The sequence below is a fragment of the Genypterus blacodes genome, unplaced genomic scaffold (assembly GCF_046128005.1).
Source record: "Genypterus blacodes isolate CSIRO-AG114 ecotype Tasmania unplaced genomic scaffold, CSIRO-AGI_Gbla_v1 ptg000015l_1, whole genome shotgun sequence".
NCBI lineage: Eukaryota > Metazoa > Chordata > Actinopteri > Ophidiiformes > Ophidiidae > Genypterus > Genypterus blacodes.
In genome coordinates, this window is record NW_027466829.1 from 746,837 (window position 1) to 774,742 (window position 27,906).

The following is a 27,906-nucleotide window of genomic DNA, read 5'->3' on the forward strand; positions in this document are numbered from 1 at the left end:
ATTGTTCCCGGAAGTAGTCTGCACGTGTGTCGTCTGACCAGTAGTCCTTGAAAAGACTACAAAACAACAACAAACTGCTTCAGCGATGGCGACAAAGCGATTATTGTAAGTATCGGGTTCTGTCAGTTCGGTGTTGAATATAAATGAGAGTAAGGGTGCGTTAGTTGGTGATAGAAACTCCATTGGTGGTCACATTTTCCATACATGTCAGGTTTAGTACGCTAGCACCCCCAGACGCCGCATAACCGTTAGCTTGTGTAGCTGCTAATCCTTCGGTTGGAGTAGTCTGTTAGAATTGGAAGTTTTCTATAATTTCAGTGCGTTTATATCAATAAGTAAATCGCCCTATGTGTGGACCATAAAATAATTATTTATATTTAATTTTTGCAGTTGGCTAATGGATGCTAAAAACATCCTGCCGTCAACCCCAAGCCACTGTCGTTAAAACATTCAATCTTACTGAAACTAAAATGCTTCTGGAAATGATAAACATGAGCCATTGGCATCAAGCTAAATGAATCAAGTATGTTTAAAATTGGTATTAAAATGAGCTTATTCTGTAATATTCTATTTTAATTTACTTTGCTTAAGATTGAACAATAATGTACTATACAAACTTAAACTAAACTTAGACAATACATAAACACATCTTAACTAGCATGTGTACTCTATTATGGACAATCAACAGGAGGAATTCAGTTATTGATCACGATCTGCCAGAAACAATATGCTTGGCCAGGGTCACACTTAAAGTTAAGTTAGTTAGTTAGTTCAGCTAATGATGCTGATTCATTTCAGCAGCATGAAACACAAATAAGTTTTGTTGGTGGTTAAAGTCGCTCTCTCTTTTTCTCTCGCTCTCAGATTTTCTGTGTACCAGCTAGGTAACCCTCAGTTGAGGATATTCAGACCCAACTGGTTCCTGACGCTGGTTAGGCCGGGGAAAGAACAACCTCCTGACACGGTCCAGTTTCGGATCCCAATGGAGTAAGTCTGTGCTCCACCTTTATTCTCAACTAACTAACTCATACAAGTGTCGTTTGTTTAGTTAAGGGAAAAGCCATAGAACCGACAATGTCAAGCTTAGACCTTATGCCAGCCAATCAGCGTGTCTGTGCACACCATCTAACACACATGCACACCTTCTTGTCTATCATATCAGATCTATCAGCTCCAGCAAATCAAACCACAAGGGAGAGAAAGACAAAGATGAATGATCTCTCTCTCTCTCTCTACCCTGGTTGAGAATGTATTCATTCCATACATGCTGATTAAATCTCCCTTAAAAGAGTTCTAGATATGCTGTAATGTAGCTACTCGTTCTTTTGAAGTTGGTAATGTATAACCTTACAACAACTCAAACACAGAACTTGACCTATTTGTGTCTGACTTTGATTTACCTCGGCTGTTCTCTGACCGAAGCACACAAGCAGACTGACATTCCTGTTTTACACACATATGATATAATAACAGTGTTTTAGTCATAATTAATGGATCAGATCAACATCCAAACACCCCCTTTTCAGCAGGCTGGATGATTGATTGATACCATGTTGAAATGAGCCTGTTCACCCTCTCTTATCGAATACTTTACAGCGATTTCTTTAAAAAACAAAATACTTCCCTGTCAACACAAGCTGATGACCTGTATAGTTTGTAGCTTTTACAACTAAAAGCATTACGATAACACCATTTATCTTGACATCAATATAATTTAATGTTGTTGCTATTGTTAGAATGTGGTACTATTTCACTGCAATGTAGGCCTGTTATATAATGAACACATGTTTTGTGTTATTGTATTTGGACGTAAAGTTAATGTTGGCTGTTAATATTGTCAGAAGACGGTCGTATTTCAGTATTATGTGGTTCTATTACATAATGAGCATATGTTTGGCTTTGTAGGCTCCAGTGATTTGTGTTTATTGGCGGTGGGATCAGCCAGCTGCAGTTGAGCCTTGAGGCCACCAGGTGGAGTGTTTGCCTCATGAACGGAAATCTGGTGGTAGTCGTATTAGCTGAAGTAGCATAGGTGTCTTTTGTGGGCTCGGTGGGAGTGATGACTTGTGAGGCTGACACGGGAAGAGGGTTGGGAAGTCGGGTCAGAAGTGTACTTGTTTGGCACTTGTGTGGAGGATTTGAGGCTGTGAGATGTTAAATGTCAATGTGCTGCAGGAGCCCAGACTGATATCTATGTTTTAGAGTGTTCTATGGTCAGCCACATCCACTGCAGGGAGGACATCAAGCTGTACACCAACAATGAATGACACATTGGCATCCTGATCCACCTCACACAGATACAGTCAGGACAATGGGAGGTCCTTCAGATTGGAAAAGCTTTGGCAGATGATAGCAAGGAGAGGGAACATTATCAACACAGGTGGGTTGAAGTAACCGGAGTGGTACGATAAGACGGCTACAAATACCTGGGGACTCCACGGTCACATGAGAAACATGATAAGGAAGCAGGAATGACGGCAACAGCCAAGTACCTCCAGAGAGCGAGACAGGTCCTAAAGAGCCAGCTCAATGGAAAGAGTAAGATCTGAGCCATAAACACCTTCGCCATTGGTCAGGAAGGGGCTCCGGTGGTTTGCATACTTCCACAGTGCAGCGCCACATGTGACTGCATATCGGTTTTTACATGTGAGTGACCATAGTACACACACACACACGCGCAGCAGCTATAGGCGATCAACTTGGAGATGTCTGTGCAAATGTGAATTTTTGATATTACTTAAGAGCAACTACAGCAAAATATATCAGGTCATGAAAGATCGAATCTTAAAAAAGAGCAAGTAATTACAAATACATTGTAAAATTCTATATATATATATACATACAGTATATATTTATAAAGAGTTTGTCAGAGTCCTCCACACGATGTTGAGAATTCTGAGGGTTGTGTGACAGCGAGAGTGGTTTCAGTGTCAAACCGGTCTGCAGGAGTCACGCTGACAGCTTCAGACTTGGATGTGTGCCCAGACCTTTAGCCAGTGTCAAGGACCCATGACATGGAGGAAACGCAGAGCATCCACGAGACCATCAGTGACATTGCGCCCAGGGATGACCCGCTAGGACATCTCTAGTAGCTGCAGATAGAGAAAGGTGAATGTAGAATGGACAGAGGAAGTGCCATGGTAAGGCAAACGGGATGGACAACAGGATGGAACATCAGCAGATAGTGGACAGGGCTGACATCGAGTAGTTCTATCTGTAGATCATAGCAGCATAAGAGCAGGCACTGAGGCCCGGTCAATAGAGGCATCTTATCATCATCATCATTATCATGCAAACAGCAGGCAGGACCTGAATACACTCAACTGACCGGACACTGTGGTGGCGGACAAGAAACGTCGATCGCCACCGCAATCCAAAATGACAGCAGCATCGGGAAGAAGGAACAGAAGAAGCTTGATCAATAACATGAATTTAAAAGAGGAACCAAGGTGGCTGTGGCACCCGAGGCGGTGGGTGCCCTCAGGTGTGTGACACCGACGTCGGGCTGTAACGGATCCTAGGGACAGAAAAAACACAATACTGGGAACAACCAATGATACTGCGCTGAACCTTCAAACCCCCAGACCTCTGGTAGAGGAGCTGAGATGGAGAAGCGTGAATAGACAGAAATATACAGTAAACATATATCCAATGTACAGTGTCCTTGTCTATCACCTGCTACACTTAGTGGTTTTGGATGAAGCCTGTTCTGTCATAAAATTCCCCTGTCCGACCCATAGTAGTGATGAGCTGATTTGTGACTACCTCCGCAAAGGTGACTGAGGTCAGCAGGGCCCTCTCAGGTGACGAGAGACGCAGGGTTCACGCCGGGGAGGAAAATGGAAGTTTTGAGGCAGATCATCTGTGTGTCTCCGGTGGGATTTAGACCATAATCTATTCATCCAGATGCCTGGCCTCCCACTCCGATTCTTGCCTCTTCTCTGCCAAAACTCCTAGGGTGCTTATGTAATTGTGTGTGTCTCTGTGCACGTTTGTCTATGTGGGTGAGTCACTGTGTGAGAAGGGTGTGTGTCTGTGTGTGTGCATGCACAAAAGTGGGTAAGTGCAGGGTGTGCGCATGTGTATATAAGGGTGTGTAAGGTTTTTTTTTTTCCTTCTTTGATGCCTGGGAGAGGTGTGTGGCTGATATGCTGCTGGGGCCTCGCTGTGTGCTGGACACTATTATTATTATTTTTGACACTATTATTACTTTTCTTACAAAGTTGTAGTAAATGGCCTCGCATGGAGAGATGCACACGACCCGATATCACTCCCACTCCCAGCATCTCCATGAGTCACTGTGGCTGTGGATGCTGTTGTAGTTTAATGACTGTAGAGGGTAGGCGGTGTTAGCATGGGTAAGTTGTTGTAGTACAGAGCAGCTGTTAATGACGAGTGGTGATATTGGCGTTGTCAGGGGAAAAACACAAGGTGGCCTTTGTGTGTGGACACCTGGGAGCGAGATATGCATGGCTGTCTCCCCTGGTCTCCCTTGCTTCTTTTTTTTTTTTTTTTTCCTCCAAGATTTTTCCTGTGCTTTCACTTGTTTGTAGTATCACCCACCGCCTCGCTTTGTGTTGCTTTCTCACTACGCCTGTCTTTCTCTCTTCTTTCTCTCGCCTCTCCCTCGATTCCACCCCGAGCTCTGCTGTTTATTGTGCTTTTCATGAATGCTTTGCAACACATCCACAGCCAATCCCTCTTTGGCACTGTCCCTTATTGTTCAAGACACCTGGGCAGCCTTCACTCGTAATTCCCTGTGTTAGTTTTTTCCTCTGTGCTCCAGGAACATCATCAAATTTCTTGGTTTGCACCAGTACATGGAGCTCTTGTGCCTCACCTGGCATGGCCAAAGGCCAACATGTGCATGCGCACACACACACACACACACACCGCTCACACATACTCAACAAGAACACAAAGACTGAACACTGTGTTCAGTCTATTACTCACAATCACAATTATGCTATGATGCAGACAATACTCAATGTGACCCTATCACGAAACAGCCCACACTGTATTCTCACTCTATTCTGAAAAGCATTACTGTAGTGTACCTGTTGGCCCAACCACTCACGTCACTGCCATGGCAATCACCCACTTTCTTTTTGGCTGTTCCACTCCATAAACACGCCACTCCGCTTGAAAACCGGGTCATTTTTCACGCTAATTAACCTCTGTTTATGTGATAGGAAGTCATTTAGCAAGCGGGTAGGGCAGAGCAACTGACTTCTTGAGTCTTTACTCTTCTGTGTCTGCTCTTAGAGCTGAGTGGTTCCTTGTAGTGATTCCTGGTGACCCGTTCTTTGATCTATTTCTGTTCTATTGTCAGGCCAAACCCTGAACAATAAATCTAATCCTTCACACGCTGCTCTTGTAGTCCAAACTTCTCAACTGTCCCTTCACTCCCTCAGTCTCAGGTTCCTCATTGCTGTTCTCTTCATACAAAGTCTGCTATTATCATCTTGATACTTAGTGTTGAGCAGCGTCTGTACATGTATTGTCTGCCAAGATGGGAAGGTTAAGGTAGTCCTTATATGTATCTCGACCTGGACGTGACAATGGGGCAGGCTGACAATGAGGAGCAGCTTTCTTTTGCCTTTCATCTACGCAGAAAACAACTCTCCTGTTTCATTCTCACCACTAAGCCCATTTGACACAATACTCTTTGATGTTGTGTGGGCGAATGTGTGTATGGACAGACTAGTGTGCGTAGTTTGTTTGCCCAAACCGTGCGTAATTTAAGGTTACGTGTTTAATGATGTCCAAGAACCTCATAGAAACCCACATCACTGCAGGCCATAGCATTGTTTAATGTTATAGTGTTTGGAACAGAAGATCAATTCTTGCAGGTGAAAGGAAGCCGGCAACACCTGCCAGCACGTGGTCGTCTCTGCGCTGACGGAGGGACTGCTTATGCGCAGGGAATTGCAAATTGGAAAGTCCACAAAAAGTTATATTGATAGGACTCCAGAAAAATATCACCAAGTGGACTCGACACCCTCGAATTTTCCACAAGCCAAATATTATGACTGTGATTGAAGTGCTACTGCTGTACAGTAAATCTGCTCTCCTAGACTTTCTAAGGACACAAATCCTGGTTGCTGCCCTTTTTAAACATCAAATACAAAGATGGTTGTCAGCACTTAACCTACTTTTAACCACAGATTGGCGTCGATCTGCGTCTCTTTGTGTCGTGCACCATTTGTGGTTGGACTTCAGTGTCCGTGGGTGGTTGTATAGGACATCCTTTATGTGTGCAACAGAAGCGCTACCCATACACCTGGCTGGAATCCTTTAACCACCATGACATGAATAGACAAATGTGTGTGCAGTAGTCACAGGCCTTTCAGAATACATCCACTGTCCTTAACCACTGTCAGAGTTGCCCCTGTCCTCTCTCGCTCGCTTTCTCCCGACTTCTCTGCCCTTTCACCCACTTTCCTTCTCTGCTTTGTGAACGCAGGTGAAAATGGACGGCTTCAAACTACTGAAAACGATCCGCACAATCCCCTTGGCACAGAGACGTCAAGCCCACATTTGGAAAATAGCAAACACCTCAGACTGTGTCACAGCAGGGTAACAAATCCACTCACCCTGTTCCTTCATCCAGGCCTGTAGCCATTCACCATCCTGTTCTTTCTTATCAAAACTTGATACCAGATTACGTCTTATGGCTCTCCGTGTACCTTCCGTCGAACAATGTAGAACAATATAACTTTAATTTGTTTACTTCAGGGTTCACTGACAATGGATGCTATTGTGCCTGTCCTAAACCTTCTTGGCAACAACACACTATAAGTGAACCTAAACCATCATCTGCGTCATCTGATGCCCTTCTCAGTTTTGTCTTTGCAATTGTTTCATCTCAGGCGAGGAAACTGGTGCATGTGTGTTTGGATAAAAATACAAGCCAGTTGCTGAGGGGCGATGCCTTTAGCCTTGGCAGTTGCCGAAGACTGGTTTTCATTCTTCCTGAGAGACTCAGAGGCAGAATAGGTATTTGAAAGGTTAGCGCCGGGAGTCAGATGGGTGTTTATACTGGGACGATGATCAGATGCTGCTTGCATCACAACGAAAGTCACCACGCCCTTTTGTCTAAGTTTAGCCTTGTTTATGCACATGCTCAACTTGACCTTTTCTCCTCACATTTCAGCCCAAGACTTTCTCTCAGACTTTCCTCCCGTTTACAGCGTGGGTGAGAATCACGTCGTGAGCGTTGGCAAACAGTAACGTGCGGTCATCTTGTCATAGAGTAATAGACGTGACTGTGCTTGTCCATGCCTCGTACATGCTATGACTGTGTTTACGGTGACTGGATAATTGGGGTGGTAAAGGCAGTCGGGATTTAGAAAATGTTCTCCTCATTAATCAGGATCAGTGTTCCCTCCACTAATGATCCTGGGGGGACCTTTCAGTCCCTAAGCTACTTTCCTTTCCTTCCAACTACCGCCCCTACTTTCTAGGAAACCCCCTCTCTCGGAATAATCACCCTCTCTTTCTTCCTCTCTTCATCTCAAGTACAAGTAAGTTAGTAAGTACCAGGTCAATACGCTCTGCTTCGCTGCCCTTTGGCAAATACACTGAGACGGAGGTAGGGGGGAGTTTATGGGGGAGAAGTGTGCGAATGGAGCAGAAAGACAAATCGGCATGCCTTACGTCTTAGGAAACCAATCTCTCTTTTCTCAACAGGGTAAAGGGAGTCAAATAGCCCTTGAGTCACCTGAACCAGTTTGCCCGTGCCATTCAAAGACCCCCGACATCCCTCGCAGTTCCTGGGTCAATTTTGCCTGCGAGTGGTGGAGCCCAGTGATTTCTGAGCTCTCGTAAACCTGGGCAGGCGGTATTTCCCTGATTGTACGTTATGTAACAGTGGAATCACATATGAACCGAATTACCCCAAGTATTGCAAATGGAAGATTGCCTCCCATGACGCATCTCAGCTGGTCCAGCGAACGTGTCGGAGGACTGCGTCGGTGCCACCTTTTTCCAAAACCCAGCCCATTACAAGAGGAAAAGAATTGCGTGTGTGTGTGTGTGTGTGTGTGTGTGTATGGTGTGGAAACATACCTTATGTTATGTCAAGCTTGGGTTAAAAAGAGTGTTTACAGATGGGATTTACTCCTGCACATGTTTGCAGCGGCTAATATCGTTACACAGGCTTAAGGTACCGCTGTGTTTTCTCTAAAAAATAGGAACTATTGCATTATCCTGTTATCTGAAGAAACATATGAGGTGATAGAAGAACCATATCCAAGGCACTCCTGTCTGACCACAGCGTTGCTATTAAGCACTTTGTCAAACGCATTTGGGAAGTGCTCTCAACCGGGCTAATCCAATTGGCTAGATTGATTAGCAGTTAAAAGCCTTTCTTCCTCTGGTCGGAGCAATCCATTCCACATGCTGCCCAGTGGGCTAGCTTTGGCTAGGCGGGCCCACCGGATCAGTTGGTGCCAGGCCCACTTCCTGTGTAGGATTTCACTGGTAGAGATCGATATGTGCAGACTGCTAATTGAATGAGCGCTAACACTCGCATTTCTCCTCTCTCCACTTTATGCTTCTGAGAAGAAAAGTTGAATGTGGGGAGTGTCGTCAAGTTGGACAGTGGCTGATATTAAACTGAAGAGTGTGTGGGAATGTGTCGTTCGGATGAAGGCAGAATCATCCCTGGGTCTTTGAAGAAGAGTTATGTGATAGACGGCTTTAAACTCTGCGTGTGCTGGACCCCTACCTCAGATTTCACTGGCAACGCATGCACAAATTCCCGACTCCTCACAAACACTGATGCTGGATGCCTTACATAACCTCTCTCTCTCTCCCCCTCTTCTCTCTCTTCTCTCTCTCTCCTCTCCTTCTCCATCTGGACAGAATGACAAGGTGTGATGTAAGAAACTACCTGCAGAAGATATATAACGTCCCAGTGGGAGCAATCCGCACCAGGATACAGTTTGGTGAGTGTGTCGCCGATGCTGCACAAGCACATAAAGAGCGCTTCAATCTAAAAGGGAGACTTTCCCAAGCTAACGGATGTATTGATATTCCTTCAAGATCTACATTAGGATGTCGGCAGCGCACTTCGATACACTGCCAGTATTACTGGAACCACACATCAAAAAGACAAGGACCAATTACTGTGATCCACTTGATCCCGAACAGCGTCTGGCAGTTTGTCTAGGGTGTGTGTGTCTACCTACCGAGGAACGCGCACACACACACACTAGCAAGCATTTGGGCTATCCAAATTACTCGCTCGGGGCCAAATTCCTGGTGGATTGTTGACAGGCTGAAATTATAAAACAATGTTGATTTCAGTTAATAACCTTCTTTATCGTTAAAACGGCTGCACCGTAAGCTTTTGATAGTCGCGAAAAGTTACCAGAGACAAACACACAAGTCTGAGCCACTGAGCGTTGTCTCTGGGGAAACATCATCTTTACATCTTTATTCTAATGGCCTCACACTGCCTCATTCACAGTAGTTTGTGCGTCACCGTGTAAGTGAGTTTCATTTCCTTGTGCATAAGAAAAGATAATTCAATGTAACTGTGAACACATTGAGACTGTGTGTAATGTAAAGCGTAAGTGTCTACATGAATTCAAAGTTAAAGGTTAAGAACACACACAATTCACTCCTTTTATGAGGGGTAATAAGTTTCACTCAGTGTGTAAGCATCCATCCATGTAGTCGTTTGATCAGCTGACAGTTGTAAGATGAATTCTGTTCCATGTTAATTGAATTCATTCAAAGATGGGACTGATTTACATTTTTTGTAAAGAAGCGCAAATTCTAATTGATTCTGTTTATGAATATGTCGTCGGTGGTTAGTGGAGAGCAATTTTGGCTTTCGATCTTGCCGCTCTTCCCAATGACATGCAGCAATGAGAGTGTTTTCCAGCGGCTAACTGCGGTAGTGGTTAGCATGCCTGGCTCTCCTCTTTCCTAACGCACACAGCTGCTTATCTGACAATCTGCTGCTGCAGCACTCCGGCCTCCAGCTGTCCCAGGACACCCCCATCGCTCCATACGCATATATGTACTCACTTTGAAACTTCCAGCTCCAGGGCCTGTGCACCCCATCCCCACCACACGCACATCCCAACCGTTCAACCCCACACCCCTCCCTCCTCAGTACTTTTAATAGTGAAGAATGATCATCGATTAAAGACAGTATTATATTGTTGTCATGTATTCATGTTTTATATTATCGTTAAATGATCCTGGTTGTTTTTTATGAGGGGAGGAAACAGCAAGGGTTGGTTTGGCCCGTGAACTCGTTACACAATATGGAAGCGAGTGGAGGAACATACAGAAAGGACATATGGTTAGGTTCAGGGAGCAGAGACACTAAGGGATGTGCTGAGAGAGGTAACAAGCCCCCTCTGTGCTGGTCTTGAAGGACCACGAGGAGCCCCCTCTGCAAGGGAGGCACAAGGGAGGCAGGGAGAGAGAGAGAGAGAGAGGCGCCAAGTCTACAGTGTGGAGGACCCATTAATGCTGTGTTTATTAGGGTTGTGTCATTAAAAGCTTGGGGGAAAGGAAAACCCCTCAGGAAGGTGGGTGGAAAGAAAGCAGTAAGAGAAGGAGGGTGGGGGGCGCGGGGGGGGTGGCAGAAAAGAAAAGGGCGACTCAGGGCCCCCGGCAATCCCGAGGTGCGTCAGAGAAGGTATCCCTGTCTGCGTCAGGGGTTCCACTCCATTGGCAGTGTAAAGACGGGAACAGGCAGAGGGGCGCAAACGACCCTTTCTTCCCTCCCTGGGCGGCAGGGGTATTTTGGAAGTTGCCATGGTTACTCCTCCAGCCTGGGATTTGTAACGTGATAGCTGGCTGCCAAACCGCAATCTCAAAGTGGGAGAAATTGTGCTTGCGTTTGCGAGTGTTGTATGAAAGCTCTGTCTGTGTGTTGGGGCAGCACAAAAGTTGTAAAGGGCTCCACGGATAGAGAGAAACACATGTTGTATTTTTGAAGGTGTGTGTGTGCGCGTGTGTATGTTTAACATGCATATCTTTGTGTTTGGAGGGTTTCAGTGTCTGTTTACCTTTTTACTGGAGCATTCCCTATAAGATTGTCTCTGCATCATGCACACACATATGCACACACGCACACCCATACACCCATGTACACCCACTGTGTTACCTCTGTCTCCCACCCACACAGGGGCCTCTGGTTATCCAGGGGGTGTGAGGGGGGGGTGTTTTACAGCGCTGCTTAGGGCTTTCCCTGAACAGTGGGCTGCCTGGCTGGTGATTACCAGCTACGCGTACCACACACACGCACACACACACGCACCCCGACACAAATGAGTCATTACAGCGGAATGTTTCCCTCCTTTTTCATGTCATAAACTGTTGCCATGGCAATGGCAAAAACTGCGACAGCCTGTTGACTTGACCACCAGTGTCTTCATTGAGATTACAACCCTTTGATCCTCTGGTTAATGTCCACAACTGATAGATGGATACATGTTTCTATCTACAGTATCTAGCCATCCGTCCATCCACCTTTTATACCTGTTTATCTTGTGAAGGGTCATGTGGGACTGGAGCCTAACCCAGTGTTCATCTGGGCTAACACACAGACAGACAGGTGGCCTTATCAGGTGTACAGAGTCAAGGATTTGATTAGTATCATACTGCAGATATTCGTTTTCCAGACTGTGAGAATATTGACAGTTCTCAGGATTACAGAATGCAAACAAATGCAATACAAGCTGTTCTCTCTTTCTGTTTCTCAGGCTCTAACAAGAAGAGAAACCACCTGAATCAGAAGGTTAAGCAGCCCGATTTTAAAGTGGCCTATGTCCAGCTGGTGAGAACACACACACACACACACACACACACACACACACACACACACACACACACACACACACACACACACACACACACACACACACACACACACTCATCCTCCTACTCCCAGTCGTCTCTTATCGGCGTGTTGTTTCAATACCATTAGCTCATTGACTCCTGTCCAGTACACAGTGGGAGGTGGGGACCTCTCCACAATAAAACTCTTCTATGCATCTCTCTCTCTCTCTCGCTCTCTCTCTCTCTTGCTCTCTCTCTTGCTCTCTCTTGCGCTCTACCCCAACCCCCCATCTACCCCCACCCACAAGCCCACTGTGTTTTCTTATTGTGGTGGCTGCGTTATTAAACACAACACCCAGGGGGATAGGGCATTTTGGGGCCCTGAGCCTCCAGCTTTTGTATCATAGGTCGCCGGCTATTCTGGAAGCAGGAATGACTAAGGTGAGGGAGGTGAGGGAGGTGAGGGTGGCTCGCTCATGCTCCCTGTGGAGCCCTGAGGGGCAGGCGGCCTTTGAAGATGAGCTCTCAAACTCTCTCACCTTATTGTGGCTCACTCCTCTCAGTCCCCTGGCCTGCCTGTTTATCTTTGCTCTCCTCGCCCTTGTTTTCTGTGACACACACACACACTCACACACACACTTGCACAGGCACACATAACCTCTCTCTCTCCTGTGTGGTTCACACACCGGCTGCCCTCTTGAGAAGGCAGCAGTCTGGGTCCTAGCGGGGGCCCGAGGGCAAGAGGTTTTCTTTAGCTACATGCTAGACTTATTACAGGAAATATTGAAGTATGGTTATCATCTGGCCCGTCGCTCCTCCCCTCTGTGCGTGCGTGTGTGTGTGTGTGTGTGTGTGTTTTGTGCCATCGATGGACGTGGGAGGCCTTGTATCGTTGCACTGTTTGCCCAGACACCCTCATTGCATCATGGCTCTCTCCTTCACACCTGTGTTTGAGGTGAGCCTCTGGTCGCAGAAGCCCGTTCCTTGCACATCTCGCTGTTTGAAGTCTGTTAGCCTTTGAAATCAAACAAATGTCAAAAAAATAAGTGACCGTTTTAATTCCCCTTTGATGCGGAGGTGAAAGCAAGGGGCCATTGTTTTGGGCCTGCCGTTTTGATCTTGCTCAGATAAATCAACAGCGGTGCAGACGCTTGTTTACGCTGCACCGCCCACCCGACTGGGAGCCATCAATCTTGGAAGGGGTGAGAAATGAAAATTGTCTAAACATGACAATTTGAAAGAGGATACATAATTTAAGTCGCCATGAATCTTTTAAAAGAGAGACTTCCTCTTGTCTGACACCAAAGAAGTGGCCCTGTGATTTGGTGTGTGTGTGTGTGTGTGTGTGTGTGTGTGTGTGTGTGTGTGTGTGTGTGTGTGTGTGTGTGTGTGTGTGTGTGTGTGTGTGTGTGTGTGTGTGTGTGTGTGTGTGTGTGTGTGTGTGTGTGTGTGTGTGTGTGTGTGTGTGTGTGTGTGTGTGTGTGTGTGTGTGTGTGTGTGTGTGTGTGTGTGTGTGTGTGTGTGTGGCTCCCAGCTGAGTTGGTAGAGGCTGCTTCAGTCTCACTCGTCGCACACAATGATGATAGGTGTGAGGATGCAGAACAGCACACACACACAAACACACATAGTACAGGTGACGTGTGCATCGTTCACGCTAAGCCCCGGAGAGCTGATTTTCCTGAGTGTCATTCCCTCTGTTGTTGCAATTACATCGTGGTTTTCTGATGTCATGCTCATTTGACGGTGAACAGCAGAGATATAGAGGCTGAACGCTGAGATGCAGGCTCTTTGTGCTTCAGACTGCCTCACATAAAACAAAATATCCGGCCTATTTCTTTGGCAGGTTTAGCGAAAAACATGCACTCTCACTGCCTTTCCTACTTCATTCCCATTCTTGTGTGTGTGTACACACACACACACACACACACACACACAGACCCAGCAAACCCTCCTTTCTTTTGCAGCGGTGGGTAGAAAACAAGATTGTTCCTAATTGACTCCACATGTGGGTGAGTGTTCTGTGGGTCGATGCTCACAGCGCGGTCCCCCATTCTACCCTCATCCTTCCCTCTTCCCCTCCTTTCCCCTGCTCCCTCCATCAGCTATTACTGCAGCAGTATTATGTTTGGTCTCTCTCCCCGCCTCTCTCTCTCTCATTCTCTTCTCCCCGGTTTGTGGTCGAGGGGAGGCCTCCTGTTAGCGGGGTTCCATGACGGCCATTTTCCTTCAAGGCACAAGGGAGACCCCTGTAACGTAGGGGAGAGATAGCGTCTGCATGCGTGTGAAATATGCACCGTGTGTGGGAAAGTGTGCGTGTGCGCTGGAGGGGGGGCGAGCAGGGGAGGTTACTAAGGGCACGATGGAGCGATGCCAGAGCGGTGGAGGTCCAGAGACGGGGCAGAGGGATCAGGGCGGCGGTGGGGCGACAAAGCAGCAATGCAAAATGAAAAATCTCGTCTGTCAGACTGCTTTTATGTCTGGCTGCAGTTCAGTGGGACTGGCATGTTTTGAGTCAGACTGCTTTCACACTCCACTAAGACTATCGGAGTCTAAAAGGCCTCTAACTCCAGCCTGTACACTCGGGAAAACACTTGTTTCGCAATCATCTCATACTCTGCCAAATATTTGATGCTGGCAAGGGCTGATGTGGGAATCGGTTTGTGCGTTGTACGTTCTGACCTCTGCTGTAGATGCTCGCCTATGCGCAGCTAGATTTCACGTTTGGTTCACTACACCTTTTATATAAAAGCGTCGGCTTCTCCTGTCACCTTCATAATCGGGCAACCCTATTGAACTGTTGCCACGACGGCTCTTTTGAGGTCAACTTGAACCAAAATCAGGATGCAAATAGTAGAGAATAGTAGAGAATAGAATTGTCTGTAACATAGAATAGACATTTTAAAACGATATCACTCAACCTCTTAAGTTGTAGGCTTTCTTTAATGTTTCCTTTGTTCAGCGACATTATTTCCAAACATTTAATAGACAAAGGTAGAGTTCTGGTTTGCCAAAGTTACTTTCTGTCTTTGGAGTGGCAGCTAGTTTGCAAGTGAGCTCCGCTTGTTAGTGCCAGCTGCAGCACTCCAGTGTGCTAAGTGCTCAGAGTGCACATTTAAAGGTCCCGGAGGGTGACGCCGTGAATATATGAATGGGATTTCTGACCGCTCTCAGCATTTCTGAATGGTCGGCTTTAGTACCATGTAGTGCTGCCAATGTAATTTCTGAAATGCATGCCATAAAAGTGATGATGCCCGACCCCTCAGACAACATGCGAGAGAGTGTTCTGTTAACACTGCTTACAAGATTTTAGAGAACTGGATTGACCGCTGGGATAGGCTCCAGCCTGAAGCGACCCTGAATATGATACTCAGGGAGAGAATGGATGGAGGATTTTATTATCATGTTTCACTTTGCCCTTGGCGGTGATGGGATGAACCAATGACACAGTTTGATACCTGAGTTTTTTGTTTTTTTTAAACCTAAATCTTTGTAAACAGTGATTGTTGGGTATTTTACACATGTATCACTTTCTCTGGCTCTCTCTCCCTCCTGTGCTATATTCAGCGGCCTACCTGGTGCATAAGGTAAACAAACTGAAGGCGCATTACATTGTTTTTAGATTTTGGGAGCCAGGGGGGCTGAAAAGATCAACAATAAACATTCCTTCTAAAGAATGTAGTGAAGTGTCACTGCTCAAATCACGCTATTTGGGGGGAATGGAACCGCTTGGATTCATTTTGGAGTAGCACACTCCTGGGGCGCGTTGATGTGTCATACTTGGAAGATCTATTATCCCGCTACGGCGCAGCAAATCCGAGTGTATGTGTAAAATTCCAAACTATCACTTTAAGGCTGCCATAAGTGTAAAGGAAAGAATCCCAGACACTCGCATCAAGTTGTTTTCAGAGGAGGTCAGAAGGGAGGTTGTGCAAGTGGTGTGTGTTGGCGTGTTTGGCACGGCGTGGCACGTCCAGGCACCTGTGGGATGCTTACAGTCATTTAGCATTAAAATTTGCACTACTTAACCGTTGCTTGACAGTCGAAACCCACTTAAGAAAAACACAGCGGGATTAGCAGTCCATGTGCATCAACAGTCTAGAAAATCTGCGCTCAGTGGGAGTCTGCGGGGTGTGGTTGCATAAATCCCACACACAAGTCCCATTCAGCGGCATTTATCTGTACACAAGCGTCGGTATATATGAGACTGAAGTAGTGAAAGTAGAGCACGAGTGAAAACTTTGCAGCAGACGGGAGAGAACAGGCGCACAGATGGCCCAAGGTGTTGTCACAATGCTGGCGGTTGGTTGTCATGAGTTTAGCAGCTATTTATGTATAGACAAAGTATCAACAAATGATGTCATTATTTTGATTGTGGTCACGATCTGGTTCTCCACATCAGAAGACAGCCTAAACCCCCGTTGCACAGCACTGCAAATGCTTTTTAATTGAATTCGGTTTTTAATTTTCAAATAAGACCGGAGCTGTGTGGTTTGAGGACGCACACACACACTCGTTCATCCGTGTGCTTTTGTTTCTTCATACCAAGCTAAACGGTGAAAGAAATGGTTTTCCTTACGAGGTCCAGATATCGGTTGTTACATCTCTCCAAATTTTGGCCAGTTTGTATTCTCGTGGCGACGTTTTCACATATTAGAAGCAGAACTCTTACACAAGTGGCTGGTTTGGCCATGGACGGCTCCGTATCACTGTTTGTGCGCTGGGTTGCCAAGTTCCCATAAAAGAAGTAAATAAGGTGTCTAAGTTTTTTTTGTCTGAGGCCCTGGTCACTGACGGCAGAGCAGAAAATCCGATGCGCCAATCGGATAGCTCGACGCCCCGCAGCAGTGTCTGCCTGACGACCACAGAACAAAACAAGATTTGGGTTGGACCAACAGTTGTAGAATAAGTGGTAGCTTCATTCAAATTGCTTATTTCCCGTGCTTCTTTCTCCACCCCCACTCGATCCGCAGGAGAGTCATTACTCTGCAAAAGTGAAAGAGAGACGGGGAGATTGGAATGAGGGAGACAAACAGAGGAGCTGAGAGAGAGTGAGAGTGCGAGAGTGAGAGAGTGTGAGAGTGAGAGCTCCTCTGTTTTTTGACTGACACTAGATGGCAACGTTCTGCTGTTCAGCTCCTCTCTCTCTCTCTCTCTCACACTCTCACTAGCTTCTCTTAATCACAAATCTGTTATTGACTCCTTGTTGCTTAACAATAGACCCTCTAGGGGGGTGTGCGTGTCTGTGTGTGTGCTTGTGTGTGTGTATTACAGTGAATGTGTGTCTCTGGCTGGACCGGGGGTGGAGAGGGCAAGGGAGGGAAAAAAAGGGAAAGAGGGGGCTGCTTTAGCCCCCTGAAGAACCTCCCCACCTCTTTGTGTTCCTGTTCTCTGCTACCAGCGGAGCCCCAACTCTCTGTAGCTGGAGGTGCTGAATCAGGCCAATGGGCCGAGGGGGAAATCTTGCTTATCTGTGTGGAATTTTAGTATTTTCAACTATTTGGGATCCTGATGGCTCCCGCTCTCCTGGCCTCCCTCTTCCTCCTTTTCACCTTGTCACGCAATACGCAGGCTCCACACACAGCCTGACGTGCATGCGTGCGTGCTTCTGTCTGTCTGTCTGTCTGTCTGTCTGTCTGTCTGTCTGTCTGTCTGTCTTTGCTGCTGCTGCTCTGCTTCCGTCCATTCCATGCACTGCCTCACCCTCGCTTATCACACCAATTAACATTTTTAACTCCTACCACTTTTCCCCCAGTGCTCTCTTCCCCTCTCTTTCTCATTTTTCCTCAAACACATAATGTATCTGTCAGCATTCTAGGCGTATAAATCTTCGGAAGGAAGGAATGGTCCGATACACTAATTAGTGTGTGTATGTATATAGGCTAGCAGTGTGTGCACACACATTCACATATTGTTATGTCTTGTTTGCAGTGATCCTAATAAAAAGAGAAGCTTTCCTGGCAATCAAGCTTTGCTGAACGGCCCCCCGTCTCCTCGTGTGTCTCCTGATTTGGAAAATTCACTCCTAAGTAAAAATCCTGTGTGTGTGTGTGTGTGCTTATGTGTAGGTTTCATAAGAGCTCAGTGGAGAGAGAACATGAATTATAGAGAACAGAGCAGGGTCTTAACCATCTGGTTTGGAATCTCACACGCAAACCTTTCTCTCTCTGTTGTTCCTCTCTCTGTACCTTTTCCCAACTCACTTCTGTTCAGCTCGCTCTGTTGATGCGACTGTCACTCAGCATCATGTAACAACAAATAAACAGCAACACAACTGGATGAATAGACCAAGTTGGTTAACCCCTCCACTCTCTCTTTCTCTCTCACACACACACACACATTCTCCATCCCCTTCTTTGTCATTCGTGATCAATACTTCCTTAATCTCCGTCACCTTCATCCCGTCTCTCACTTGCTCGTTTCCTTCCACATTTCCTCCAGTTTCCCCTTATTTAGATAGCCATGGCAACACTCCTGCGCACACACACACACACACACACACACACACACACACATACATACACACACACGCACGCACAAGCCTGCGTGCTCGTTAACCCTTCTGATTACTCCTGACCCCCTGACCTGTAATGACATGGCTGCCACTTTGATCAGCCAATCAGCATGCGGCGCCACCCAGGTTCTCAGCGGGGCTGCCACTGGCCTGATAAAGCCCTGATAGGCCCCTGCTGATGCATTTCCTGTTTTGGTATGCTTCTTCGTTTTTTATTTTCTCCACCAGCTGGTCCCCGCATTCTTGGGAGTCAGGGAGGGGGCAGGGGCATCGCCTGGGTGTTTATGTTGCATGAGCGTGTAGGGGTGTGTGTGTGTGCGTGGGTCTGGGTCTGTGTGTTTGGTAGCCTAGATTGTTGGGGCTGGGAGTGGGGGGTGTTTTGAATGGGGGAAGGGGAAAGGGTGTGCGTCAGTTGTTTACATGCGTTGGCAAGAGAGAAATGGGGTACACAAGGGGGGTGGGGAGGGTGAATGACATAGATGGAGGGGATAATGACAGTGAACAGCTGTTTATATTTGTGTGTGTGTGTGTGTGTGTGTGTGTGTGTGTGTGTGTGTGTGTGTGTGTGTGTGTGTGATGGGGGTGGATGGTCAAGCCAGGGGTGTTTTAGGTGTGATGAGGCTTTAAGGTGTGGAGCCTGGGCGGGTTTCCAAGACCAAGGCTGATATGATCCGCCCATTACATTTTTTGTTGTTCATTATTTCGAATATTTTGGCATTTCGGTAATGTTTTTGTCTTTGTTGTTGTTGTTCCCCAAGTGTCCAGATGGATGTCAACATCTTTGTGGGTGGTTGGGTGTGTATTTAGGTGGTGATGATCTTTTCCTGAGAGCTCTGTTACCAGGGTCCGATGTCTCCAGTAGCAGGCTGGGAGCAGACATGCCCAGACATGAACACTGACACACGCGCACACACTCTCTCATACACACACGTACACACATACTGTCTCTTTCTCTCTCTCCCTCTATGTGTGTCTGTCAGTCTGTTTGTCTCTGGGCAAAAGTATGAATGTGTGTATTTCTGGGCTTCTCCTTGCAGCAGCATTTCCTTTTAGTCTCTTTTAAACTATTTGAAGTTTTTGTTATTCCCCAAATCAGAGTTTGTCTTATGGCCCATATGTCACCATCATAAGAGCCATTAATATGAATGACACGGACACACACGCACACAAACATACACTGCTGCTAGCCAGCACTGACCGAGTTGTTTGGCTGTTGCCAAGCTGTGGAGGAGATGTCATTGTAATTGAGAGTGTAATTGGCGGAGGGAGGGCCGAGGTCATGACCCCGAAATAATCCACAGCAGGATGCTATTGGTTAGCGGTCTGCTCGCACTGCCACTTATGTGTGTTTCTCAGAGAGAGATGATTTCACTTTGCTCCTGCTCTCATCCTCTCATGTGTTTTCCAGCCATTTAGGTTTTTCATGCTTGTCATTTTCATTATGCTCAGCTGCTATTTTGCTGTTTTTCAGTCTCTCGTGTAAACAGATTGACTTTTAAAGTTCCTTTCAGGTTTTTACTCTGCTTTCTGCTCGGATGAATTGGGTTTTTTGTGTTCTGGTCTCATCCAGAAAAGCGTAATTACTAGTAGATTTAAAAAAAATATATTAATTGAAAGCGTAAAAATGCATTTATGTAAAAAATGTATTCAATTTACAATGATGTTGAAAGCTTTAACTCCTTCCTGGAAAGGCTGGAACCAGCAAAGATTCTGGGATTTTAAACTTGAGAAGTGATCAGTATCATCAATGGATTTGATTTCAGCACAAACCTGAACACAGTTACCTGGATATAAAGTGTGTAATTTCAGTCCCTACCCATCGGCCGTCGATTCATGCTTATCTCCCTGTTCTTAGAGCCGATCCTGGCCCAATGACAGAATCCAGGATCTTTAGCTCTGTACAGCTCAATCTGGACAATAACTGATTAAACAAAGGGTCAGAAACATGAAGCACACAGAGGCGTGTGCGGGAGACTCTGGCCACAATGATCTGGCTGCTTTGTGTTTTATACCTCTCCAGACAAAGACTTTGTGATTGCCCATGTGATCAGTCCCAAAAGTATTTATTGTCCCTTGACATGCAACTAGCCAACTTGTCCAAACAAGACAGTAATTACTCTTCTGGCGAGGGTTTGTTTTCAGGCTAAAAGATTGACAGTTACCATTGTAGAACTGAGATAATGCTACTCACCACACTGAGACCATTCATATGACGCCACACATGACTCCTAGAATGTACACAAGGGATAATGGTTCAGGATAAAAGTTTGGATCCTTGGGTAGAAGATACAACGGACAAACGGTACAGAACAAGGTACTGAACAACCATATTAGATCAACCATGATCGATCAAACGTCCAGTTTTGTCCGTCTTTAGGTGTTTTCTTACCTCTTCACCTCCCTCCCTGTCTCCGTGTCTCACCCATTAGAATGGTTTGTACGAGAAGGTCTGGACAGAGGCACAAGGGGTTAGAGCATTGTGTGAGTGTATGCTGCCCGTGTGCGTGCGCGTGTCAGTGAGAGTCATTGTGCGGCCCACCCAGGGGCCTGGCAGCAGGAGCTGTTTACAGTCATCAGTCTACATCTCTTCTCCTGCCTGCTCCATCTTAGTTTCTGCTTCTTCCTCTTTTGTTATTCTACTTTCTGCTGTGTGATGTAGATGTTGAACCAAGCAACGTCAAAGAGATGGGGTTCTTTGAAGGTGGCAGTGGCTTCCTGTTGGATTCAGACCTTAAGATCAACAGTTGGTGTGTGTGTTCGCACCGAACATGTTTGTACTGATTCAGTCAAACTCTGGCAGAGTTCAGTCCTTCATTTCTGTTGGCTCGGCCAGGTGAGAACAATACCATTCAAACTTGTCCTTCTTCTTCAAAGTGCTCCAAAATACAGTTTGTTGTGAGAGAGCGTGTAACTTGAACCACTTATAGGAAAGGCCCCAAAACACACTCCCGGGAGCATGTTATTCATTGTTCAGCCATTTTTTTTGTAATGTTTTTATGGGTACAGAGACACGGATACCGACATCTAATAGGCAGCAGTTACTCATGCTTAGGAAGTCTAGCATAGCCAACTGAACCAAGAGCAACCCGCAGCCTGACCTGAGGACTGCAGTCAACTATTTGCTTCTATGCATCTGGTATTGTGACTAAAGAGGGTAATTTATGGCAGCAATTATAGACAAGTCTACACTGCTTGATTAAAACTAAAGGATCTGGAATCTAAATTGTTTTCCCTCCCTCTGATACCAAACTGTCATGCGCGTCACATACAACATGTTGTCTATGTATTTCTGACAAAAGCTCACACAACTTTCCCTAGTGTTTATAGGCACACACACACACTTGCACATATATATATATGTGCCACACCCTCAGCAGGGGGTTGCCCTCAGCTCTAATCTTGGTAACCTCACTACTGTGGTCTCCCCCTCTGTTTGCCAAGCTCTGGTACCCATGTGGTCAGAAAGGATTGTACCTCTGTGTGAACACCTCTCTGTCCTGCTCTCTCGCTCCCCTACACACACACACACACACACACACACACACACACACACACACACACACACACACACACACACACACACACACACACACACACACACACACACACACACCCCCACACACCCCCATCAGTACTCAAGATGGCTCTGTGCTACGGTTTGTTCCACCACACCGCCGCAGTGCCACCGCAGCTGCCTGAGCCACAGCCTTATGGGATTCCTTACCGCGTCGTCAACACCTCTCTGTTTCAGCGTGCGGTCCAGATTTGGCCGTGCTTAACAGGAAAATTTAGATTTTCCCTCCCCCCTTTCTTCTTTTAATTGACTGCTTTTCCGATGTCTGTGTTCTGCTGACGGTCAGGTTGTTCTTCCTCTAAAGCGAGATGCAGCATAATTTATCTCATGGCGCGGTCCTGAAATGTTCTGATTCAAGTCTTCAGATCACAGCCATGGTGTTCGGGCCGTGTGACCACAACTGTTAATTCAGTCAAGTGTGGTCATCCAAGAGGTCGCCATGCACTTGCCACTCTGCCGATGCAAAGTCAGATTCCGTTAAGCATCCCAGTAAATTCAGGCAGTAGAGAATTTGGAGAAAGCACAAAACAAAGGCTGATGTCAGAGAAGTTTAGATGATCGGAATGGAAATCGGCGTTTGACCTGAAGAGTAGTTTTACAGCTGTTGAACAGTTTTAAAGTAATGAAACAACACACCAAACTTTTCATTCCAGTGGACATAAAATCCGACACCATGAAGGCAACACTGTGGGTCGAGAATATTGGAAAATGAAGTCAGGCAGTTCACTGTTGTTGTTTTTTCTGCTGGAGTGGCTGCACAGTTGTCATTGTGCAGCCATGTCACAGGCAATTGGGTGATAATGTGTAGCTCGCAGTCTTGTCACATGTTGATGGCTGGTGCGGCTCTGCCGTTGGTCCCGGTCCAGACCAGTCATGTCCTGTAAATTTAACTCTCCAAATGGCAGGTTGAATCAGTCTTTTGTATCCTCCGCTGGCAACCGTGCCATAATGTTCTATTCAGCTCCAGGTCAATGGAAAAGCACTGTGGACTGGCACCTTCCTGTTTTCATCAAAGACATTTAAAAACATCAAGCCAGAACAGCGATGTCTTTCATATTTCATACCCAAATCTGAGCTTAGAAGTAAAAAAAAAAAAAAGTCACCCTGTTAGCAGTTTCACTGTATTGATTTCACATGCATTCCAAACTTGCCGGACACACATTTTTCCAAACAACGTTCTTCTCTTCTCTTTTTTCCTTTTCATAAGGGGAACTTTTTTACACACACACACACACACACACACACACACACACACACAGACACACACACAAGGGACTTTTTCCCCCTCTGCTGTTTTTGAGTATTGGCTGCATACTCAGTTTGTCACAGATCGGAAGCAAAGGTCAGTCAGATAGAACACAGTTGTCCTTTGTCTTTGCCTTTCCATCCCTGGCCTACTCGTTTCTTTCTCCTCTTTCGCTCTCAAACAAGATTACTTTGGGTTTGTGTATCCACGTGTGTGTACACATACAGATTTAATTATGTCATTTTTGAGGACAAATCATTGACGTTTATTTCCTGACAGCTTAATCGTACCCACAAATCTCCAAATGCCTCTCGCTTACCGTAACCCTAACTTTTACCACACCTCAATGAAGACGCAAAACATGTTTAAGAGTTTTCAAAGTGCAACCGTCGAACAATCCGGACTGATTCTTCTTCCCCAAACAACTGAAGCTGCTTCTCAAATGTGACACAGGGCAATATGTCAAATTAGAGCTTAATGTGCATATATACACACACAGACGGGGGAAAGTGAGAAGGGCTGGGACCGAGTCAATGACAACATTTGTCTTCCAATCTTGACGACCCCCTCCCTCTCCCCCTCTCCCCCCGCCCTTCTTTCCCCATTGAGAGGGAAACTGTGGGTGTAATGGGTTGTTCCTGTGCGCAAGAGGAGTGTGTTTACATCGCTAACAGCGTGGGGCCGCGTCCCAATATTCCTGGATGGAGGTTTGATTCAATTGACAGCATAGTGAGGACGGTGCCAAAGTGAGGAGTAATATCAAATCCTTTAATTTGTCATTTTAGGAAGCCTACAAGGTAACTGAAGAAATAAAAAAGAGGCTCATAATACCTCACTGTCTTCCTTTACTTTTGTCTTTTTTGGCCAGGCATCTTTCTTTTCCAGAAATCACTCATTCTCTCTCTCTCACTCTCGCTCTCTCTCTCTCACACACACACATGCGCACACACACCAGCCGAGGCGAAGCAGGCCCGGCAGACGCAGGGTTTTTGGCTCAGAGCACATGGAGGCCAAAGGGACAGAGGCTGTGGTGTGATGTATATATTTCAAACTAAAATATGAACGCCGTCTGCCAGCACTTTCTTTGACTGCGGAAATGTGTCCAGCAGACGTTGCACACACAGGGTGCGGCCCCGCTGCCAACAATAAGACTTGTTTAACGAGTCTCGGCTCTTTGTTGATTCCAATCTCAGGCCTTTGTTGTTTTTGTGAATCGCAGTCTCTGAGGCCAGTATTAATCTTCGCCGTATGTTTACACGAGGTGTAAAGTGCTGCTGCGGATAACTGGGAATTGTCATGCGACAGCGCTCGGTTCAAGCCGGGTGAAGTCTTGTGTGGCTCATCGGCTCATTGTTCCTCCTGTTGCCATGTCTGGTGTTTATAATTCAGTGGTAGCCCCCCCCTTCCTCCCTCTCTCTCTCTCTCTCGCTGCCTCTGTCACCCCTATTCTACTCTTCATCTTTCCTTTACTCCATCCCTCTCCCTTCTGCCTCCTCCCTTCCCCCCTGCCCCCCCCTACCAATTCCTCTAGTAAACTTGCCTTGGCCTGTGTTTGTGTTCTGGAATCTGCTTTCCTCAATGGCAGCTTGTGTTGCAGAGAGACACCGAGGGGCTTGGCAGGGCTGTTGGCTTACAGGTGCTTCTCTGGGGGGTTCGGCTGATCTCTGCCTGTGCCTGACTAAGCCTCCTCCTCCTCCTCCTCCTCCTGATGGCTTTCTCACTCTCGTCTCTGTCCACGCCACAGATACCCCGTGCGTCGAAAAGCTCCTGTAGTTTGCCGCACAGCAGAGAGAGACTTGCAAGACTTTTGTTTTGATTGAAGGTTGTGCATGTTTGGCTGAAGCTGCTCCTAAAAGCTGCTATCAGAGAGTTTAGACTCAAATTGGCCGGGTTTTAGAGAGTAACATGAAGTCTGAGTGAGGCGTCTCACCCAAAATAGTACTTTTCATAATAGCGGTGTTTTGCATGGATGTATGCGGTTACTTGTCCTGCCTTTATTGTCATATTGGACATGTTGTAGTGGAGCATAGTTCACATTCACCCAGGCTGTGTTCTGAACATCCTGACGCAGACTTTAACCCCTTCACAAAGGCTCACTTATAAAGTTCTGTTCTAAAGAGTGATTTGATTTCAAAATCAGAAACGCAATGAACCGAACGGCCGCAGATTCCAGAGCTCTATCCCGTCTGTATCCAGCCAGTTGTTAAATTCCATTCTTCATACCTCGTGCACTGTTCGCTTCTTCAGTTGTATAATGATGTTAGCAGGTTCTGGTTTAGTCATACGCTGAAGCTGTATAAGCCCATTGTTTCTGTGGATAACACACACACACACACACACACACACACACACACACACACACACACACACACATGCACCTGAGTACACACGTGTATGCATGCACACCAGAGGCTCCCGCTGTGGATTGTTCCCGTGGAGCTCTCCTCAGAGAAGGCCAGACCAACTCCTATTCTGCCTCTTTGGCTTAGCGAACGTCATGTTGTCTCCATCTTTGGGAATGAAACCATGATATGTGGTAATTTTATGCATGTTTCTCTTGGTATTTTGGGGGTTGGAGGCAGACAAAGTAACATTCACATCAGAGCCAGATCATTCTTTTACGCCTACACACTGACCCCAACCAAAATATTTCACATATCTAAGCAGAGAAGTTGATTGACAATTGTGTTTATGGAAGCTGTGTGTTGTGGTTTTCTGCACTTTAAGTGGCCTAAATGCAAAACCGAGCTTATTGAGAGCGGAGCCGGCGAAGAACACCAGCGACTCGGGCTCCCGTCGAGACTGATAACAGCGAATTCCTGTTGCCAGGTGTCCATGGGAGAGACTGATAGGGATAGGCTATGGATATGTGAGCTTGCACCCAGTGACCTGTTATTTCTGTGTGTGGGCTGGCAAGCGCGCATGTGCGTGCGTGCGTGCTGCACTGTACTCTACAGCGGGCCGACACAGACGGCGGTGGGCCGGCGATGCATTAGACGCGGCCAGAGATGGGTTGTATTGAATAAATAATGGATCCCATCCTTTCCTTCTGAATAAATGAAGAACAGACGAACAGAGAGAGGGAGAGAGAGGGAGAGGGAGAGGGAGGGGATCTGTGTTACTGGACAGGAATACAGAAGACCCTGGTGTCCTGATTTCCAAATCAACATCAACTCAGTCGTATAGCTTCCAAAAAAGAAAATGGAACACCGGGGAGGACGATGCGCTGGGAGTTGTTTCTGTAACGAATGCGATTGATTTCCCAAATGCTTTGAGTATGAAATCCTGACACGCACCCAGTTTCTCTCACTTTTCAGGTACGGTCAACTCATTTGACTCTCTCTTTACCTTGGCATCCCCCTCCCCCTCTCCCTCCCTCCCGCCCTTCCTCCCTCCCTCTCTCTGTCTTCAGGGCCAGGGCCAGACGTTCACTTTCCCGGACATCTTCCCGGAGAAGGACAGCGCGCCAGCAGAGGGGTCAATGGAGGAGATTCAGGAGAAGTATTTGGACGATGAGAAGCAGAGGCAGAAGCTCGACCCCAGGAGAGGAGGGGTCACCGAGTGGTTTGGACTGTGAGGCAAACCTATGACCCTGGAACTCTAGTGTGTGTGTGTGTGTGTGTGTGCATGTGTGTATGTGTGTGTGCGTGTGTGGAGATTTTGTATGTGTATCGATTTACAACACGCTGTTGTAATATTGGTCGCGACTTCTGTTTCTCAAAGCAGCCATTCAATAATGCGTAGTAAAGCAGGCTGTGTGTGGAAGACTGGAGTCGTGCGTGTGTGTCTGTGTGTGTATTGTGAGTGTGTGAGCGAGTGAGGCTACAATCCAGTAATCCGAGCCAGAACAGAATCAGAGGAGGAGAGTGGCCCGGCTCCATCTTTCATGAAACCAGCCCACCGTGCAGAATCTCATCACCCCAGATGACCTCCTCTCCTTCCTCCTCCTCCTCCTCCTCCTCTTCCCGTTCCATCTATTTCTCTCCTTCCCCTTTTTCTGTCTCTCTGTACTACTCCTCTCCGGCGCTCGTGGCGCTCTCCGCCCTCATCCCTCCTCTTCCTCTGGATTTTCCCTGTCCCTCTCATACTCTTCTTCTCTCACTCCTGCGTTTTATCTCTCTCTCTCTCTCTCTCTCTCTCTCTCTCTCTCTCCTCCTTCACCTCTTCCTTCTCCTGCTCCTCCTCTCCTCCCTTCCTTTCCTCTCCTCCACCACGCTGAGATATTGGTGCGGTATCCCTCGTATTTGGGACTCGCAGCCAGTTGGATCAGACAACCTGGGCAACCCACAGCCTTTCCTCTTTTATGAGTTTGCTTTGGATTAATTGACCACTTTAGGTAAACAACAGTTGAGATGTTGTTTCAATAAAGCAATGACATGGAATCTGTTGGAGCCTTTTTGTTATTTTGCGGTAACACCCCTGCTGTAGCTGACTGAGAAAGATTGTATACCCTGCGTGTGTGTGTGTGTGTGTGTGTGTGTGTGTGTGTGTGTGTGTGTGTGTGTGTGTGTGTGTGTGTGTGTGTGTGTGTGTGTGTGTGTGTGTGTGTGTGTGTGTGTGTGTGTGTGTGTGTGTGTGTGTGTGTGTGCGAGCGCGAGCAGCAGCAGCATGTGGGTCTTGTCAGTGAATCTGTCTAATTGTAAGTGCTGTTGGAATCAGAACTAATAAATGGTCTCGTGTCCAATAGTGTGCTGCTTACTTTCTCATGTAGTCTTCTCGCCTCATCTCCCATGGCTGCTGCGCTCAACAACTGGCACTTCCAGACAC

The 27,906-nt window shown here is 46.6% G+C and overlaps 1 protein-coding gene across 1 annotated transcript; it reads left to right on the forward strand.

Annotated features, from left to right (window-relative positions):
- mrpl23 (mitochondrial ribosomal protein L23) lies at window positions 1–27,822 on the forward strand. The gene is made up of 5 exons (XM_076140724.1): window positions 1–105; window positions 865–987; window positions 8,869–8,951; window positions 11,733–11,806; window positions 26,552–27,822. Exons 1-5 carry the CDS (start codon window positions 86–88, stop codon window positions 26,714–26,716), a joined length of 465 nt encoding a protein of 154 aa, XP_075996839.1. The 5' UTR covers window positions 1–85; the 3' UTR covers window positions 26,717–27,822.
- Window positions 27,823–27,906: the final 84 nt, after the last annotated feature.